Genomic DNA, 19729 nt, shown 5'->3' on the forward strand with positions numbered 1-19729 from the left:
CAACTTCTGTTTTTGTTTACAGCATCCACAGTTCTTTTGGTTTTGACAATGATATCAAACCCACTTGGCACCTTACCAAGTTCGCACCGTATCCCCACACTTACTGTATATACTTACACTTTTACAGTATCTGGCCTTGCTGTTTGACACTTAAACCACAGAATATGGTAGTCGATTGCTGTGGGAAAGGGAGCATTGTTTGATTTTGCCAATCACCCTGCATTATAAGGGACCTATTATATTAAATGTTTGGTTTGGATTTCTGCAGGAGACGTGATTAGAGTTTTCTGTCAAGAATGTGTTAATGGAGAAAAACAGGAATGGAGTGGCAATCTGACTGGAATTGCCACTCTACAGAAAATCCAGCTAACTAACTTGGTTTCTCTCTTTTGAGATGTCTTATAACGTTTTAAGTGTTTTCAGAATTTTCTGTTTCTCGGATTCTTTTAAATATTCTGCTTAAATATTAATTTCATCTATTTTGCATCTATTTTCATAATTAACAACAAATACATAGAGTTTACACTAAATATATGTGAACCAGCCTGTCACTTCTTTAAATATGTTGAATATTTATTGGGAGAGACATTGCAGAATGAGATTACAGTGTCACAGTGCGAAGTAGAAGAGGAACCCAATTGCATCACTTTATATTGGGCCCTGAGATACTGAAGGATACTCATGAACATTAGAGTCATAGAAATGTACAGCATGGAAACAGACCCTTTGGTCCAATTCATCCATTGTGACCAGCTATCCTAAATCAATCTAGTCCTATTTGCCAGCATTTGGCCCATATCCCTCTGAACCTTACTTATTCATACACCCATCCAGGTGCCTTTTAAATTTGTAATTGTACCAGCCTCCACCACTTCCTCTGGCAGCTCATTCCATACACGCACTACCCTCAGTGTGTAAAGGTACCCCCTTAGGTACTTTTTAAATTTTTCCCCTCTCACCTTAAACCTATTCGCTCTAGTTTTTGACTCCCCTACACAGGGGAAATGATCATAGTTAATCAACCTATCCATGCCCCTCATGATTTTATAAACCTCTGTAAGGTCACCCCTTAACCTCTGATGATCCAGGGAAAATAGCCCCAGTCTATTCAGCCTCTCCCTATGGATCAAACCCTCCAACCCTGGCAACATTCTTGTAAATCTTTTCTAAACCTTTTCAAGTTTCACAGCATCCTTCCTATAGCAAGAACACCAGAATTGCACGCAGTATTCTAAAAGTGGCCTAACCAATGAACTGTAACATGACCTCCCAACTCCTATACTCAATGCACTGACCAATAAAGGCAAGCACACCAAATGTCTTCTTCACTATCCTATCTACTTGCGACTCCAGTTTCAAGGAACTGTGAGCCTTGAAAGGTCTCTTCATTTAGCAACACTCCCCTGGACCTTACCATTAAGCGTATAAGTCCTGCTCTGATTTGCCTTTCCAAAAAGCAGCATCTCACATTTATCTAAATTAAACTCCATCTGCCATTGCTCAGCCCAAATTATTTTAAAGAAAATTTGGAAAGGGGTACTAATTTGTTGTTTTTCCATCTAATGACACCTACAATAACATGTGCAGGAATAGCACAAAATGTTTACATTGTTGATGAGTTTAAATTTTCATGAGATTTAGGATCATAGAATCTCACAGCACAGAAGGAGACCATTTCTCCTATCATGTTGTGTCATTTCTTCAAACAGCTATCTCTTTAACTCCATACCTCAGCGTTTTCCCAGAATCCTGCAAATTCGTCATCTTAATGTACACGTCTAATTGCCTTTTGATAGTGCTTTTCAGATAGTAACCCTGTGAAAAAAATCTCTTAATTTCTCTTCTACATCTTTTGTCAATTAATTTAAATTTATGAATGCTGTTATCAACCCCTTGCCAGAGGTCACAACCTGTCTCTACTTGTTCTATAAAAACTCAATTATCTTGAATGTCTTTATCATTGCATTGTTTCACACCAAGGAGAACAATCTCAGCTTCTTCAATTTTGCCACATATTTGAAGTACCTCATTATTGTGTACAATACAGCGAATAAACTAGCCATGAAGATTGATGGTAAGTAGCCATATTGAACAAAGTTTATTGAACTCCTCCCCAGAGAAGTAGGGAGGGCAGAATCAATTGTACAGTGAACTATTCCCCTTCCTTAAAAAAAATTGTACATTAAGCTGTAGTAGAACTCATGCAGTATTGTCCCTACCTCTCAGCCAGAAAATCTGGCCTCAAGTGCTGCAGAAGTGTATCATACCATGTCTGAACAGGTTGATCAGAAATAAAAACAGAAATAGCTGGAGAAACTCAGCTGATCTGGCAGCATCTGTGGAGAGAAAGCAGTGTCAATGTATCGTGTCCATGAAAATAACTTATTCTTCTTTCCAATACACATTTCAGTTAACCAATCTGGCTTATTTCTCATCCTGTGTAGGTTTTGTCTTCCATTCATTTTTCAAAATCAGTGCCCATCTCTGGAGTCTTGCAGGCACCAGAAAACATGTCTCATTTTTGAAGGAAAGATGGTCACTTAAAAAAAGTGAACTTCTTACTGTACAAGTATTCGTGGAACATTTTGGAACATTATATACTTGTTAATGTTTCTTTCTCAACTTGATTAATTTTGCCCTGATTTTGTTAGTGTCTGTGAAACATAAGCTACTGGCTTCTCCACAACATCTTCCATTATGTGAGATAATACCACATCTACCTCCTATGGTGAGGCAGCACATACTAAAACTTATTGTTTCTTGAAATTATAGTAAGTTAAAACAACATCACTTGACAGTACTTTCTTCTCCAAATGCTCTCAACTTCACAGAGCACTTTTAATTTTTGAGAAGTTGGTACAGCAGACCAAATGAATTATCTAAGTCAGGGATGAATTAGAATATGAATAATTCCTTTCAATTTTTAAGCTCTTCTCCTATTGGTCTTTTTAGAGTTATAAGATCACTTCACCTTTCACTTGTGTAGGGCAAATATGGTAATTGACAACTCAGCAATGTAACACTGGACACCACAAAATATCATTTGTGCTTTTTAGCCTTAATGTCACACTTCTGACATCAGTCTAGAATTTTGTTCAACCTTACAAAGTACTCTTTCTTTGTCTCATGTTGAATTAGAATTTGATCTAAAAAGTAGTCCACCCACTTCATTCCAATTAGCGCCTGATCCATGATGTTCTGGAACTGGCCCAGAGCAGCACACACCCCATAAGGCTACTTTTCAAAGTGGCACAATACTTAGTGTATATGATCGGTAAGTAGTTCCTTGCTCTTGTCAGTTAACTTTAATTGAACATATGTATTCAACATTTCTATCCAACTGAAAGCCTTTCCATTTACCAAATTAGAAAACAAGTCTTTACTGGTAGGCAATGGGTATCATTCAGAGTCACTTTATTGACCATTTCATTATTCTGAATGGACCTGTCTGATTTTTGAATAATCACAATAGCAATGCGCATTCATTGATCTTCGCTGGTTAATTGCTCCTGTTCCATTTGTTCCAATCTACCCAGCTGTTTGCTTACTACCTTTAACTGTGAGCAAGGGATTGGCATGGTCTTACAAATTATTGACTGCACATGGTCTTTTATTTTGGCCTTTCCTTTGTGAAGTCTAATTTTATAATTGATCCTCCTTGCTTAAAGATCACTTTATGCACTCAGCACCTTTTCCATGTCAGGTATACGCTTCCTGATCTGTAAACTGTTCACCCCAGTTTAACTATATCTTAAACCACCTTTTTTTCCACATCAGAGAAACCTTCACTCCTGCAACTACTAATAACCAGTAATAGGGTGCATCATCATATTCCACCCTAACTAACTTGACCAAACACTGGAAAAACTAGTAAGCTTCACATTAGTCTTTTTGTAATGCATAATGGAATGTGAATTAAGGATTTTGTGTACTTTTCTTCTGAGATAATAGATGCTGCTACAGTTGTATAACTGAAGTTGCACCAGTTATACAGCTGACTTCCACTTCTACTGTAGGTGCTGGATTCAAATCTTAAGCCCAACCAAAACACTCATCTTCAATGTGCTGTTTCTCTTGCTCTATGAGTACATTCTTGAGCTTCCTGTTCAATAACATCAACTTTAGTTTCTACCTCCTTGAGAGGTACCTGGACCAGCTTTCAATCTACTTCCACCATGACCTGGTGCTTGGCTGCTGCCAAGTGCTGAATTACGACCTGGAACGTTACTATATCCTCTACTCCTGCAAGCTACCTAGAGGTGTAGCAATATCACGCTGACGGGAAATGGGTGCATTTAAATGCTTGGTAGCAACCATGGCAATAAGAATTTCAAAGCTTCTGGCTTTCAGACTACGAATTTGTTCCCTGGAATTCACTGAAATCTGGTGGAATTCCCCTGCTGACTCAGGAAAACAATTCCTTTTCCGATGTTAACAGCAGGGCATTTAGAAAAGGTTAGCATAAACAGAGAGTCAACATGGTTTTGTGAAAGGGAGACCATGTTCGACAAATTTTCTAGTTATTTGATTTATAACAAACAGAGTTGATAGAGGGGGGTCATTAGAGGTAGGATATTTGGATTTCAGAACTTGTGTAATAAGGTGCCACATAAAAGAATATTATGAAAGATAGGAACTCACGGTATTGGGGCTAATGTATTAGCATGGATTGAGGGTTGATAAGCACACAGAATACAGGGTGTTGGGGGTAATGGGTCTCTTTCAGGTTGAAAAGATGTTGTAACTCATCATGTGCCACAAGGATCACTCCTCTGGCTTCAATTACCACACCACAGTCTTTAATTTTCCATAACTAAACACCATCTGAACACCCTCTAATTCAGTGCTACGTTATAATCAATATCCACCATACACCTGCAGTTTGTCATCATCTAATACAGGAACATTACATACAGGGAGAAATCGGACAAATCCAAACTCAAGCTTTTATTTACAAAAGAAGACATAAATGTAGGCAAACCATATTGAGACCAAAATTTGTCCCAATAATGCAAATCATATTTCTATATCATAACCAACGAATATTTTACATTTCACAATATTTAGCTCACTTCTGTTGGAAGTAGATGTCAATGAGCCTCCAGCTGGCTTGTAGCATCTGATGCAGCTCAGTTCTGTCATGGACAAGGACAGCTTCCTTTTCCCCAATGTCATCGTCCCCCTTCTTCGAAGACTGCCTCTATTTCCCAAGTTCCTCAGCATCCATTACATTGAGAGGTTACGCACTTTGGCAGGAAGAGTTGAGAAGCTGAATATTATTTAAATAGAGAAAGACTGCAGAAAGCTACAGCACAGAGGGACTTAGGAATCTTTGCATAAGTCTCATACAGCTGGTATCCAAGTTCAGCATGTCAAAGGGAAGGTAAATGGAATGTTGGCCTTTATTTCAAATGGAATGGAATCTAAAAATCACGAAGCCTTGCTAAAACTATATAAGGTCACAGCCTGGTCAGACCACAGCTGAACTATTGTGAACATTTTTTGTTTTGTTTGTTCATTCATGAGATGTGGGTATTGTTGGCTGGGCCAGCATTTAATACCAATCCCCAATTGTTAAAAGTCAACCATATTGCTGTAGGCCTGGAGTCTTGTGCAGGCCAGACCAGGTAAGGATGGCAGTTAGTCATATGTAGGCCAGACCAGGTAAGGATGGCAGTTTCTAGATTGGTTTTTTCAAACAATTAACAATGGATTTGTCATCATCATTAGGTTCATAATTCTAGACTTTTTTTTCATCAAATTCAAATTGCATCATCTGCAGGATTCAAACATGGGTACCCAGAATTTTACCAGTGTCTCCAGATTAATAGTCTGGTGACAATACCACTATGCCATTGCCTCCCCATGTTTGGGCCCCATCTGAGGAAAGATAGACTTTTGTTGGAGGCAGTCCAAAGACAGTTCACTAGGCTGATCATGGATACAAAGGGAGTGTCCTATAAAGAGAGGTTGAGTAGGTTGGTCCTATATTCATTGTAATTTAGAAGAATGAGAGGCGACCTTTTTGAAACATACAAGATTCTTAGGCATCGTGACACGTACACATGAAAAGGCTGTCTCCCCTGATGAAAGAGTATAATAACAGACGGCATAATTTCAGAATAAGTCACCTTTTTAAGACAGAGACGAGGAGGAATTTCTTCTCTCAGAGGATAGTGAACATATGGAATTCTTTACCACAGACCACTGTTGAGGCTACATCATTAAGCATATTCAAGGCTGAGATTGACAGATTAGTAATCAGTAAGGGAAACAAAGGTTGTGAGGAAAAGTCAGGGAAGTGGAATTGTGGATTATCAGATCAGCGATAATCTAATTGAATGGCAGACTTATATCAAATGGCTGAAAGGCCTAGTTCTGATCCTACATCTTAAATTTACAGTAAAAGAACCACCACAGCTGATATTTGGTCATAAACATAGTCTGTTTCAAGTTATACTGTTCAAAACTACAACTATAACTGGAAATATAGGCTACTGTGGCTTATCTCTCAACTGGTTGCTCCCTTTGATCAGTGTATTATGATACCTTTACTTTAACTTTCACTAAGTTTGCCTATAAAATAACTTCCTTTCTGTCACCCTCCCTAGTTTTTAGTGGTGTCCTTTCACTGCGAGACAGTCAGGAATGTATCTGTGTGCAATGGGGCTTTTGCAAATTCACTATATACACATTGTATGTTTTCCATGGATTCCTGGGATGAGAGTACCGCCATGTGTTCTTTTAAAGCTGGAGGGTTCAGTCATCAAGCTGTGAGACCGAATAGATACACAATTCCAACAATTTCACATTGACATTTACTCTCATATTAGGGTTGAGGACAGACCCCCTGAGGTGTGCATTCAGTTCAGGAAATTTGGCTGGTTATAAATGCTCACTCCATTCCTATCAGTGGCCACCCACTGCTGCTCTCCTCTCACTGTCCTGCTCACTCCCCCATCTTACACTGTCTATCCTTCTCCTGTAGCCCTAATGCTGCTCAATGCCACTTCTGACATTGCAATCCCCTCCAGTAGCCAACCCGTTTTGAGAGAGGGAAGCAGTGCAGTTTCGAAGGTAGGAGAGGTCTGATGCTCCTAATTTAATGAGCTGCATTCCAAGTAAGTTTTAAATGCGATTAAATCACGCCATAAAACTAGAAAGCACAGACAAACAGACATGATTTGGAGATGCCGGTGTTGGACTGGGGTGGACAAAGTTAAAAATCACACAACACCAGGTTATAGTCCAACAAGTTTAATTGGAAGCACACTATCTTTCGGAGCATCGCTCCTTCATCACTCCGTCGCTCCGAAAGCTAGTGTGCTTCCAATTAAACCTGTTGGACTATAACCTGGTGTTGTGTGATTGTTAACTTCAGACAAACAGAGCATGCTTTCAGGTCCTGGAGAACTATCCGCGAGGATGCCTGTGGAGACCTTCCTGGTGCGACAGAAGTTTGGGGCTCTAGTGCAAATCTGCAGCACTCAGCATTTACCATCGTTGGGAGACAGCAGCCGTAAAAGGATTTAGAGAGCTGGAGAAGGGAAATGCTGAGGGGCCGTTTCACTTGTTCAGAGAGTCGGGAAGTAGAGATCAGAGATGCAGGACACTGTAGATGAGAGATTTCTTCACTGAAAGGGTTGTGAATCTGACATTCCCTCAGTCCAAAGGGCTGTGCATGTCAGTTGCTTTGTTCAAGACTGGGATCGATAGATTCCGGATGCTAAGAGGAACAAAGGATTGGGAGATTTGGTGGAAAAATTGAATTAATCTAAACTTTCAGCCACGGTTTTTATGGACTGGTAAAAAAAAAAGTAGGGTCATTCCGGAACTACCCCGCTCCTGGTTCTGCACGGTGCCCTTTACCTTACACTGAACCCATGTGGAGATCCGCACTGCCACGCTTTGGCCATCTCTGTCTTGTTCCTTGAAACCTTCCAAATCGCTTCGCCATCCGTTCGGCCAATAACCGACCGAAAGAAAGTGTCGCCTTGGGCCGAACTGGGCAAGAGGGACCGCGAGCAGACAGGTCGGAAATGATATCGCAAGGGTCCACTCAGGACGCTGCAAATTAAACCCACACACTGAGCGTGTGAATGGGGAGGGCTGGTCCCGAGGATGTGAATGGGGAGGGCCCCCGAGGGTGTGAATGGGGAGAGCTGTCCCTGAGGGTGTGAATGGGGAGGACTGTCCCTGAGGGTGTGAATGGGGAGAGCTGTCCCTGAGGGTGTGAATGGGGAGGGCTGCCCCTGAGGGTGTGAATGGGGAGGGCTGTTCCCGAGGGTGTGAATGGGGAGGGCTGTCCCTGAGGGTGTGAATGGTGAGGGCTGTCCCTGAGGGTGTGAATGGTGAGGGCTATCCCTGAGGGTGTGAATGGGGAGGGCTGTTCCGGAGGGTGTGAATGGGGAGGGCTGTTCCTGAGGGTGTGAATGGGGAGGGCTGCCCCTGAGGGTGTGAATGGGGAGGGCTGTTCCTGAGAGTGTGAATGGGGAGGGCCCTTGAGGTTGTGAATGGGGAGGGCTATCCCTGAGGGTGTGAATGGGGAGGGCTGTTCCTGAGGGTGTGAATGGGGAGGGCTGCTCCTGAGAGTGTGAATGGGGAGGGCTGACTGACTGTGTGGTGTTTGCACGTTCTCCCCGTGTCTGCGTGGGTTTCCTCTGGGTGCTCCAGTTTCCTCCCACAGTCCAAAGATGTGCAGGTCAGGTGAATTGGCCATACTAAATTGCCTGTAGTGTTAGGTTAAAAGGGTAAATGTAGGGGTATGGGTGGGTTGCGCTTCGGCGGGTCGGTGTGGACTTGTTGGGCCGAAGGGCCTGATTCCACACTGTAATGTAATGTAATCTAATCTAATCTAATCAGGCTGCCCCTGGGGGGGTGAATGGGGAGGGCTGTTCCTGATGGTGTGAATGGGGAGGGCTGCCCCTGAGGGTGTGAATGGGGAGGGCCCCCGAGGGTGTGAATGGGGAGGGCTGTTCCCGAGGGTGTGAATGGGGAGGGCCCCCGAGGGTGTGAATGGGGAGGGCCGTTCCCGAGGGTGTGAATGGGGAGGGCTGTCCCTGAGGGTGTGAATGGGGAGGGTGTGAATGGGGAGAGCTATCCCTGAGGGTGTGAATGGGGAGGGTGTGAATGGGGAGAGCTATCCCTGAGGGTGTGAATGGGGAGGGCTGTTCCCGAGGTGTGAATGGGGAGGGCCCTTGAGGTTGTGAATGGGGAGGGCAATCCCTGAGGGAGTGAATGGGGAGAGCTATCCCTGAGGGTGTGAATGGGGAGGGCTGTTCCCGAGGTGTGAATGGGGAGGGCCCTTGAGGTTGTGAATGGGGAGGGCTATCCCTGAGGGTGTGAATGGGGAGGGCTGGTCCTGAGGGTGTGAATGGGGAGGGCTGTCCCTGAGGGTGTGAATGGGGAGGGTTGTCTCTGAGGGTGTGAATGGGGAGGGCTGTCCCTGAGGGTGTGAATGGGGAGGGCTGGTCCTGAGGGTGTGAATGGCGAGGGCTGTTCCCGAGGGTGTGAATGGGGAGGGCCCCCGAGGGTGGGAATGGGGAGGGCTGTCCCTGAGGGTGTGAATGGGGAGGGCTGTTCCCGAGGGTGTGAATGGGGAGGGCTGGTCCCGAGGGTGTGAATGGGGAGGGCTGTTCCCGAGGGTGTGAATGGGGAGGGCCCCCGAGGGTGTGAATGGGGAGGGCTCCCGAGGGTGTGAATGGGGAGGGCTGTTCCCGATGGTGTGAATGGGGAGGGCCCCCGAGGGTGTGAATGGGGAGGGCTGGTCCTAAGGGTGTGAATGGGGAGGGCCCCCGAGGGTGTGAATGGGGAGGGCTGGTCCTGAGGGTGTGAATGGGGAGGGCGCCCTGAGGATGTGAATGGGGAGGGCCCCCTGAGGGTGTGAATGGGGAGGGCGCCCTGAGGGTGTGAATGGGGAGGGCTATCCCTGAGGGTGAGAATGGGGAGGGCCCTCTGAGGGTGTGAATGGGGAGTGTGTGAATGCGGAGGGCCCTCTGAGGGTGTGAATGGGGAGGGCTGTCTCCGAGGGAGTGAATGGGGAGAGCTGCCGAGGGTGTGAATGGGGAGGGCTGTCCCTGAGGGTGTGAATGGGGAGGGCTGGTCCCGAGGATGTGAATGGGGAGGGCCCCCGAGGGTGTGAATGGGGAGGGCTGGTCCCGAGGATGTGAATGGGGAGGGCCCCCGAGGGTGTGAATGGGGAGGGCTGTCCCTGAGGGTGTGAATGGGGAGGGCTGGTCCTGAGCATGTGAATGGGGAGGGCTGTTCCCGATGGTGTGAATGGGGAGGGCCCCCGAGGGTGAGAATGGCGAGGGCTGTCCCTGAGGGTGTGAATGGGGAGGGCTGTTCCCGAGGGTGTGAATGGGGAGGGCCCCCGAGGGTGTGAATGGGGAGGGCTGTCCCTGAGGGTGTGAATGGTGAGGGCTGGTCCTGAGGGTGTGAATGGGGAGAGCTATCCCTGAGGGTGTGAATGGGGAGGGCTGTTCCCGAGGTGTGAATGGGGAGGGCCCTTGAGGTTGTGAATGGGGAGGGCTACCCCTGAGGGTGTGAATGGGGAGGGCTGATCCTGAGGGTGTGAATGGGGAGGGCTGATCCTGAGGGTGTGAATGGGGAGGGCTGTCCCTGAGGGTGTGAATGGGGAGGGCAGTTCCCGAGGGTGTGAATGGGGACGGCTGGTTCTGAGGGTGTGAATGGGGAGGGCTGTCCCTGAGGGTGTGAATGGGGAGGGCTGTTCCTGAGGGTGTGAATGGGGAGGGCTGGTTCTGAGGGTGTGAATGGGGAGGACTGTCACTGAGGGTGTGAATGGGGAGGGCTGGTCCTGTGGGTGTGAATGGGGAGGGCTGTCCCTGAGGGTGTGAATGGGGAGGGTGTGAATGGGGAGGGCCGTCCCTGAGGGTGTGAATGGGGAGGGTGTGAATGGGGAGGGTGTGAATGTGGAGGGCCGTCCCTGAGGGTGTGAATGGGGAGGGTGTGAATGGGGAGGACTGTCCCAGAGGGTGTGAATGGGGAGGGCTGTCCCTGAGGGTGTGAATGGGGAGGGTGTGAATGGGGAGGGTGTGAATGGGGAGGGCCGTCCCTGAGGGTGTGAATGGGGAGGGTGTGAATGGGGAGGGCCGTCCCTGAGGGTGTGAATGGGGAGGTTGTGAATGGGGGGGACTGTCCCTGAGGGTGTGAATGGGGAGGGCTGTCCCTGAGGGTGTGAATGGGGAGGGTGTGAATGGGGAGGGCCGTCCCTGAGGGTGTGAATGGGGAGGGTGTGAATGGGGAGGGTGTGAATGGGGAGGGCCGTCCCTGAGGGTGTGAATGGGGAGGTTGTGAATGGGGAGGACTGTCCCTGAGGGTGTGAATGGGGAGGGCTGTCCCTGAGGGTGTGAATGGGGAGGGTGTGAATGGGGAGGGCCGTCCCTGAGGGTGTGAATGGGGAGGGCTGGTCCTGAGGGTGTGAATGGGGAGGGCTGGTCCTGAGGGTGTGAATGGGGAGGGCTATCCCTGAGAGTGTGAATGGGTAGGGTGTGAATGGGGAGGGCTGTCCCTGAGGGTGTGAATGGGGAGGGCTGTCCCTGAGGGTGTGAATGGGGAGGGCTGGTCCTGAGGGTGTGAATGGGGAGGGCTGGTCCTGAGGGTGTGAATGGGGAGGGCTATCCCTGAGAGTGTGAATGGGGAGGGTGTGAATGGGGAGGGCTGTCCCTGAGGGTGTGAATGGGGAGCGCTGGTCCTGAGGGTGTGAATGGGGAGGGCTGGTCCTGAGGGTGTGAATGGGGAGGACTGTCCCAGAGGGTGTGAATGGGGAGGGCTATCCCTGAAGGTGTGGATGGGGAGGGTGTGAATGGGGAGGGCTGTCCCTGAGGGTGTTAATGGGGAGGGCTGGTCCTGAGGGTGTGAATGGGGAGAGCTGGTCCTGAGGGTGTGAATGGGGAGGACTTTCACTGAGGGTGTGAATGGGGAGGACTGTCCCTGAGGGTGTGAATGGGGAGGACTGTCCCAGAGGGTGTGAATGGGGAGGGCTATCCCTGAGGGTGTGAATGGGGAGGGTGTGAATGGGGAGGGATGTCCCTGAGGGTGTGAATGGGGAGGGCTGGTCCTGAGGGTGTGAATGGGGAGGACTGTCACTGAGGGTGTGAATGGGGAGGACTGTCCCTGAGGGTGTGAATGGAGAGGGCTGTCCCTGAGGGTGTGAATGGGGAGGCCTGCTCCTGAGAGTGTGAATGGGGAGGGCTGACTGACTGTGTGGAGTTTGTACGTTCTCCCCGTGTCTGCGTGGGTTTCCTCCGGGTGCTCCAGTTTCCTCTCACAGTCCAAAGATGTGCAGGTCAGGTGAATTGGCCATACTAAATTGCTCGTAGTGTTAGGTTAAAAGGGTAAATGTAGGGGTATGGGTGGGTTGCGCTTCGGCGGGTCGGTGTGGACTTGTTGGGCCGAAGGGCCTGTTTCCACACTGTAATGTAATGTAATCTAATCTAATCTAATCAGGCTGCCCCTGGGGGGGTGAATGGGGAGGGCGGTTCCTGATGGTGTGAATGGGTAGGGCTGCCCCTGAGGGTGTGAATGGGGAGGGCCCCCGAGGGTGTGAATGGGGAGGGCTGTTCCCGAGGGTTTGAATGGGGAGGGCCCCCGAGGGTGTGAATGGGGAGGGCCGTTCCCGAGGGTGTGAATGGGGAGGGCTGTCCCTGAGGGTGTGAATGGGGAGGGTGTGAATGGGGAGGGCTATCCCTGAGGGTGTGAATGGGGAGGGCTGTTCCTGAGGGAGTGAATGGGGACAGCTATCACTGAGGGTGTGAATGGGGAGGGCTGTTCCCGAGGTGTGAATGGGGAGGGCCCTTGAGGTTGTGAATGGGGAGGGCAATCCCTGAGGGAGTGAATGGGGAGAGCTATCCCTGAGGGTGTGAATGGGGAGGGCTGTTCCCGAGGTGTGAATGGGGAGGGCCCTTGAGGTTGTGAATGGGGAGGGCTATCCCTGAGGGTGTGAATGGGGAGGGCTGGTCCTGAGGGTGTGAATGGGGAGGGCTGTCCCTGAGGGTGTGAATGGGGAGGGTTGTCTCTGAGGGTGTGAATGGGGAGGGCTGTCCCTGAGGGTGTGAATGGGGAGGGCTGCCCCTGAGGGTGTGAATGGCGAGGGCTGTTCCCGAGGGTGTGAGTGGGGAGGGCCCCCGAGGGTGGGAATGGGGAGGGCTGTCCCTGAGGGTGTGAATGGGGAGGGCTGTCCCTGAGGGTGTGAATGGGGAGGGTTGTCTCTGAGGGTGTGAATGGGGAGGGCTGGTCCTGAGGGTGTGAATGGCGAGGGCTGTTCCCGAGGGTGTGAGTGGGGAGGGCCCCCGAGGGTGGGAATGGGGAGGGCTGTCCCTGAGGGTGTGAATGGGGAGGGCTGTTCCCGAGGGTGTGAATGGGGAGGGCTGGTCCCGAGGGTGTGAATGGGGAGGGCTGTTCCCGATGGTGTGAATGGGGAGGGCTCCCGAGGGTGTGAATGGGGAGGGCTGTTCCCGATGGTGTGAATGGGGAGGGCCCCCGAGGGTGTGAATGGGGAGGGCTGGTCCTAAGGGTGTGAATGGGGGGGGCGCCCTGAGGATGTGAATGGGGAGGGCCCCCGAGGGTGTGAATGGGGAGGGCTATCCCTGAGGGTGTGAATGGGGAGGGCTGGTCCTGAGGGTGAGAATGGGGAGGGCCCTCTGAGGGTGTGAATGGGGAGTGTGTGAATGCGGAGGGCACTCTGAGGGAGTGAATGGGGAGAGCTGCCGAGGGTGTGAATGGGGAGGGCTGTCCCTGAGGGTGTGAATGGGGAGGGCTGTTCCCGAGGGTGTGAATGGGGAGGGCTGTTCCCGAGGGTGTGAATGGGGAGGGCTGGTCCCGAGGATGTGAATGGGGAGGGCCCCCGAGGGTGTGAATGGGGAGGGCTGTCCCTGAGGGTGTGAATGGGGAGGGCTGTCCCTGAGGGTGTGAATGGGGAGGGCTGGTCCTGAGGGTGTGAATGGGGAGGGCTGTTCCCGATGGTGTGAATGGGGAGGGCCCCCGAGGGTGAGAATGGCGAGGGCTGTCCCTGAGGGTGTGAATGGGGAGGGCTGTTCCCGAGGGTGTGAATGGGGAGGGCCCCCGAGGGTGTGAATGGGGAGGGCTGTCCCTGAGGGTGTGAATGTGGAGGGCTGTTCCCGAGGTGTGAATGGGGAGGGCCCTTGAGGTTGTGATTGGGGAGGGCTGGTCCTGAGGGTGTGAATGGGGAGGGCTGTCGCTGAGGGTGTGAATGGGGAGGGTTGTCTCTGAGGGTGTGAATGGGCAGGGTGTGAATGGGGAGGGCTGTCCCTGAGGGTGTGAATGGGGAGGGTGTGAATGGGGAGGGCTGGTTCTGAGGGTGTGAATGGGGAGGGCTGTCCCTGAGGGTGTGAATGGGGAGGGCTGTTCCTGAGGGTGTGAATGGGGAGGGCTGGTTCTGAGGGTGTGAATGGGGAGGACTGTCACTGAGGGTGTGAATGGGGAGGGCTGGTCCTGTGGGTGTGAATGGGGAGGGCTGTCCCTGAGGGTGTGAATGGGGAGGGTGTGAATGGGGAGGGTGTGAATGGGGAGGGCCGTCCCTGAGGGTGTGAATGGGGAGGGTGTGAATGGGGAGGGTGTGAATGGGGAGGACTGTCCCAGAGGGTGTGAATGGGGAGGGCTGTCCCTGAGGGTGTGAATGGGGAGGGCTGTCCCTGAGGGTGTGAATGGGGAGGGTGTGAATGGGGAGGGCCGTCCCTGATGGTGTGAATGGGGAGGGTGTGAATAGGGAGGACTGTCCCAGAGGGTGTGAATGGGGAGGGCGTGAATAGGGAGGACTGTCCCTGAGGGTGTGAATGGGGAGGGTGTGAATGGGGAGGACTGTCCCTGAGGGTGTGAATGGGAGGGCTGTCCCTGATGGTGTGAATGGGGAGGGTGTGAATGGGGAGGGCCGTCCCTGATGGTGTGAATGGGGAGGGTGTGAATAGGGAGGACTGTCCCAGAGGGTGTGAATGGGGAGGGCGTGAATAGGGAGGACTGTCCCTGAGGGTGTGAATGGGGAGGGCTGTCCCTGAGGGTGTGAATGGGGAGGGTGTGAATGGGGAGGGCTGTCCCTGAGGGTGTGAATGGGGAGGGCTGTCCCTGAGGGTGTGAATGGGGAGGGCTGGTCCTGAGGGTGTGAATGGGGAGGGCTATCCCTGAGGGTGTGAATGGGGAGGGTGTGAATGGGGAGGGCTGTCCCTGAGGGTGTGAATGGGGAGGGCTAGTCCTGAGGGTGTGAATGGGGAGGGCTGGTCCTGAGGGTGTGAATGGGGAGGACTGTCCCAGAGGGTGTGAATGGGGAGGGCTATCCCTGAGGGTGTGGATGGGGAGGGTGTGAATGGGGAGGGCTGTCCCTGAGGGTGTTAATGGGGAGGGCTGGTCCTGAGGGTGTGAAGTGGAGGGCTGGTCCTGAGGGTGTGAATGGGGAGGACTGTCACTGAGGGTGTGAATGGGGAGGACTGTCCCTGAGGGTGTGAATGGGGAGGACTGTCCCAGAGGGTGTGAATGGGGAGGGCTATCCCTGAGGGTGTGAATGGGGAGGGTGTGAATGGGGAGGGCTGTCCCTGAGGGTGTGAATGGGGAGGGCTGGTCCTGAGGGTGTGAATGGGGAGGGCTGTCACTGAGGGTGTGAATGGGGAGGGCTGTCCCTGAGGGTGTGAATGGGGAGGGTGTGAATGGGGAGGGCTGTTCCTGAGGGTGTGAATGGGGAGGGCTGTCCCTGAGGGTGTGAATGGGGAGGGCTATCCCAGAGGGTGTGAATGGGGAGGGCTGTCCCTGAGGGTGTGAATGGGGAGGGTGTGAATGGGGAGGGCTGTCCCTGAGGGTGTGAATGGGGAGGGCCCCTTTCCCAGCCACTGCTCCCCTGCAGATGCTGATCCTCCCGCCGCCGCTGCCGCCGATTATTGAGCCGGTGAGTCAGCCCCATTGTCATGGATCACCGTCATAGCGCCACCAGCCAATGCGGCCAGGCCTGCCCTCGGGCCCCTGTTTGTTTGCTACAAGGAGCCAGCGGCCGCCTGCTGTCCTTTACACTTAAGGAAGACTTGTTCTCTCCCCCCTCCTTCCCCTCCCGATTTCCGCCATGGAGGTTGATCAGCTGTCCGCTGGCGATCCTTTTCAGCATTACCGCCAAACTGAAGGGCATAGCATCCTGCGCCCGACCTTCCAGTCCAGCGAGCAGATCACTCCCGCGCAGTTCGACCGCCCCACTGTATCGGCCGCCAGGTGAGACATGGAATTGCACAGTCGCCACTTTAAGTCGGGACCGGGGGGGGGGGGGGTGGGGGGACACAAAACTCGCGCAATGAAACGGATTTTCCCTCAAGCTAGTCATTCATTTCAAAGAGCTTGTAACTAGGAATGTCATCTGTATAAAAATCTGCATCGAGATAGAGCCTTTCCCCCAGAGGAACACTTGCAAAGGCTGTCCAAAGTTCGGGCTCTGTGAGTCAACCCTAGTCTGCAGAAAATGACACAAATCATTGGTGCAAAAGGCGTATTTTTAAAAGTGGAACAGAGATAGTCAGGAACAAAAGTTTGGGAGGTACGTCGTAGGTAAGTGAAGGATGCATGACTGAAAGAGGGAGAGGTTCAAAATCACGCAACATCGGGTTATAGTCATAACAGGTTCATTTGGAAGTGATAGCTTTCAGAGCGCTGTTCCTTCATCAGGTAGCTAATGGGGCAAGATCATAATTATGAAGGAGCAGCGCTCTGAAAGCTAATGCTTCCAAATGGACTATAACCTGGTGTGTGATTTTTAACTTTGTCCACCGCAGTCCAACACCAGCACCTCCACATCATGAGAAAGAGGAAGAATCAGAGATCCAGGGGGTAATTGTTGTGGACAGGAGAGAGAAACAAATTGAACTGGTTTATTACCCTACTCTCCCAGTTCCAAGCAGGGGTGATTATTTTTTTCTACGTTTTAAAACAGGCTGTGGCAGGCTTTCCCCATATCTGTATTTTGTGAAGTCCAATTTTTAAAGTGACTCTCAACGAATTCTCTTTAGAGTTAAATCAAGCATATAGTTCAGTTATATATTCAACCCCGTGGAAGATGAAAATCACAACATGTAAAAGCATTACAAGGAAAAAAATTACAGTTAAGAATAACTTTAAAAAGGACACAGGGATATTAAGCCTGATAATTGTCAATATAGAAAGTTGGTGTATAGTGAAGGTTATTTTCTGTAGGAGCTCAGGTTCAAGCAGTTTGCTAAGGCAGGACTTGTAAAATTACTCTGAATATTGATGAAGGCTCAGCAATATAAGGTTGGTGTACAGAGACTGTTGATATATAAGTTCAATTTTCAGTCAAATGTGAGATTTGTTTCAGAACTAGGGTTTCAATAAGGACTACTTAGACTTGAGGCAGTTTTAGTTCAGAGTACAGTTTATTAACAATTGATGATTTATCTTCATGTTGTATTGACATGACAGCTGCTAACATAAGACATAGGAGCACAAGTGGACCATTCGGTTCATTAAGGTGAAAGTAAGGACTGCAGATGCTGGAGATTAGTGTGGTGCTGGAAAAGCACAGCAGGTCAGGCAGCATCCGAGGAGCAGGAAAATCAATGTTTCGGGCAAAAGCCCTTCATCAGGAATGAGGCTGGGAGCCTCTGGGGTGGTGAGATAAATGGGAGTGGGTGGGGCTGGGGAGAAGGTAGCTGAGAGTGTAATAGGTGGATGGAGGTGGGGGTGAAGGTGATAGGTTGGAGAGGAGGGTGGAGCAGATAGGTGGGAAGGAAGATTGACCGGTGGGACAGGTCATGAGAGTGGTGCTGAGCTGGAAGGTTGGAACTGGGGTAAGGAGAGGGGAGGGGAAATGAGGAAACTGGTGAAGTTCACATTGATGCCATGGGGTTGAAGGGTCCCGAGGTGGAAGATGAGGTGTTCTTCCTCCAGGCATCGGGTGGTGAGGGAGTGGTGATGGAGGAGGCCCAGAACATGCATGTCCTCGGTAGAGTGGGAGGGGGAGTTGAAATGTTCAGCCACAGGGCGGTGGGGTTGGTTGGTGCAGATGTCCCAGAGATGTTCTCTGAAGCGCTCTGCAAGTAGGCATTCAGTCTCCCCAATGTAGAGGAGGCCGCATTGGGAGCAACAGATACAATAAATAATGTGTGGAAGTGCAGGTGAAACTTTGATGGATGTGGAAGGCTCCTTTGGGGCCTTGGATGGAGGTGAGGGAGGAGGTGTGGGCACAGGTTTTGCTCATTTGGCTCATTAAATCTGCTGTGCTGTTCAATGAGATCATGGTTGATCTAATAATCCTCAACTCCACTTTCCTGCTCTTTCCCCTTTGTTTTTGACTCCCTTACTGATTAAAACTTTTCCTATCTCAGCCTTGAATATACTTATCAATCCAACCTTGACAGCCCTTGGCATTAAAGAATTCCATAGATTCACTACCCTCTGGGAGAAGAAATTCCTTCTCATCTGCATCTTAACTGGATGACCCTCATTATGAGAGTATGCTCACCAGTTCTAGACTCTCCCACATGAAGAAACAATCATCTACACTGTCAAGTTCCCTAAGAATCTTATGTGTTTCAATGAGGTCACCTCTAATTCTCTTAAACTCCAATTTGTATCCACTCAACCTCTCTTTGGAAGAAATTCCCTTCATACTCAGGATCAATCTGGTGAACATTCTCTGGCCTGCCTCCAATGCCAGTGTACCTTTCCTAAGATAAGGGACCAAAATTGTTCACTGTCTCATATGCGTGCCCTAAACAGTGCTTTGTACAATTTTAGTGCTGAAAATGTGTTGCTGGAACAGCGCAGCAGGTCAGGCGGCATCCAGGGAACAGGAGAATCGACGTTTCGGGCATAAGCCCTTCTTCCTGAAGAAGGGCTTATGCCCGAAACGTCGATCCTCCTGTTCCCTGGATGCTGCCTGACCTGCTGTGCTGTTCCAGCAACACATTTTCAGCTCTGATCTCCAGCATCTGCAGACCTCACTTTCTCCTTTGTACAATTTTAGCAAGACTCTCTTCTTTGTATACTCTATTCCCTTTGAAATAAAGGCCATCATTCCAGGTGCCTTTCCTATTACCGACTAGCTTTTTTGTGATTTATGCACAAGGACCTCTGAATCTCTCAGTGCTGTAGCTTTCTGCAGTGTTTTTCTGTCAAAATAATATTCAGCTCTTCCATTCTTCCTACCAAAATACATGACCTTACATTTTCTTACATTATATTTCATCTGCCAAAAGCTTTGCCCACTTACTTAAGGTGTCTATAATCCTCTACACACTGTTTTTTGTCATTCATCACCCCTTGCCTTCCTACCTCTTAATGTCATTCATAATGGCCCCAGCTTTGATCACTGTGACAGTCATTAGTTGCAGGTTCACCCCCAACCCCCCCACTCCAACATCCCAACTCTTTATTTGACATAAGGATGCCAAGGTATAGTCAGTTGAGGTCCTAAGTGGTTTGTAGATGAGTGTCTTTTTTTTAAAACGAAATCCTTTGGAAGGTGCCAGTCAATAATGAGGAGAAAGTGAGGACTGCAGATGCTGGAAATCAGAGTTGAAAAGTGTGGTGCTGGAATAGCACAGCCGGTCAGGCGGCATCCAAGGAGAAGGAAAATCGGCGTTTCGGTGATGAAGGACTTATGCCCGAAACATCAACTCTCCTGCTCCTCAGATGCTGCCTGACCGGCTGTGCTTTTCCAGCACCACACTTTTTCGACACCAGTTAATAATGCACATGACATTTT

The 19729-nt window shown here is 50.0% G+C and overlaps 1 protein-coding gene across 2 annotated transcripts in view; it reads left to right on the forward strand.

Annotated features, from left to right (window-relative positions):
* Positions 1-15969: 15969 nt before the first annotated feature.
* Positions 15970-19729, forward strand: part of spmip4 (sperm microtubule inner protein 4) — a 60247-nt gene continuing 56487 nt past the window's right edge. For both annotated transcript variants that reach the window (XM_043691013.2, XM_087986988.1), the window contains exon 1: positions 15970-16224. In XM_043691013.2, coding sequence (XP_043546948.1) covers positions 16082-16224 — 143 coding nt within the window. In that variant the 5' untranslated portion in view covers positions 15970-16081. The remainder of the gene's footprint in view (positions 16225-19729) is intronic.

The sequence above is a fragment of the Chiloscyllium plagiosum genome, unplaced genomic scaffold (assembly GCF_037043375.1).
Source record: "Chiloscyllium plagiosum isolate Xiang-an unplaced genomic scaffold, Cpla_swu_hap1 HiC_scaffold_5, whole genome shotgun sequence".
In the NCBI taxonomy this organism is placed as follows: domain Eukaryota; kingdom Metazoa; phylum Chordata; class Chondrichthyes; order Orectolobiformes; family Hemiscylliidae; genus Chiloscyllium; species Chiloscyllium plagiosum.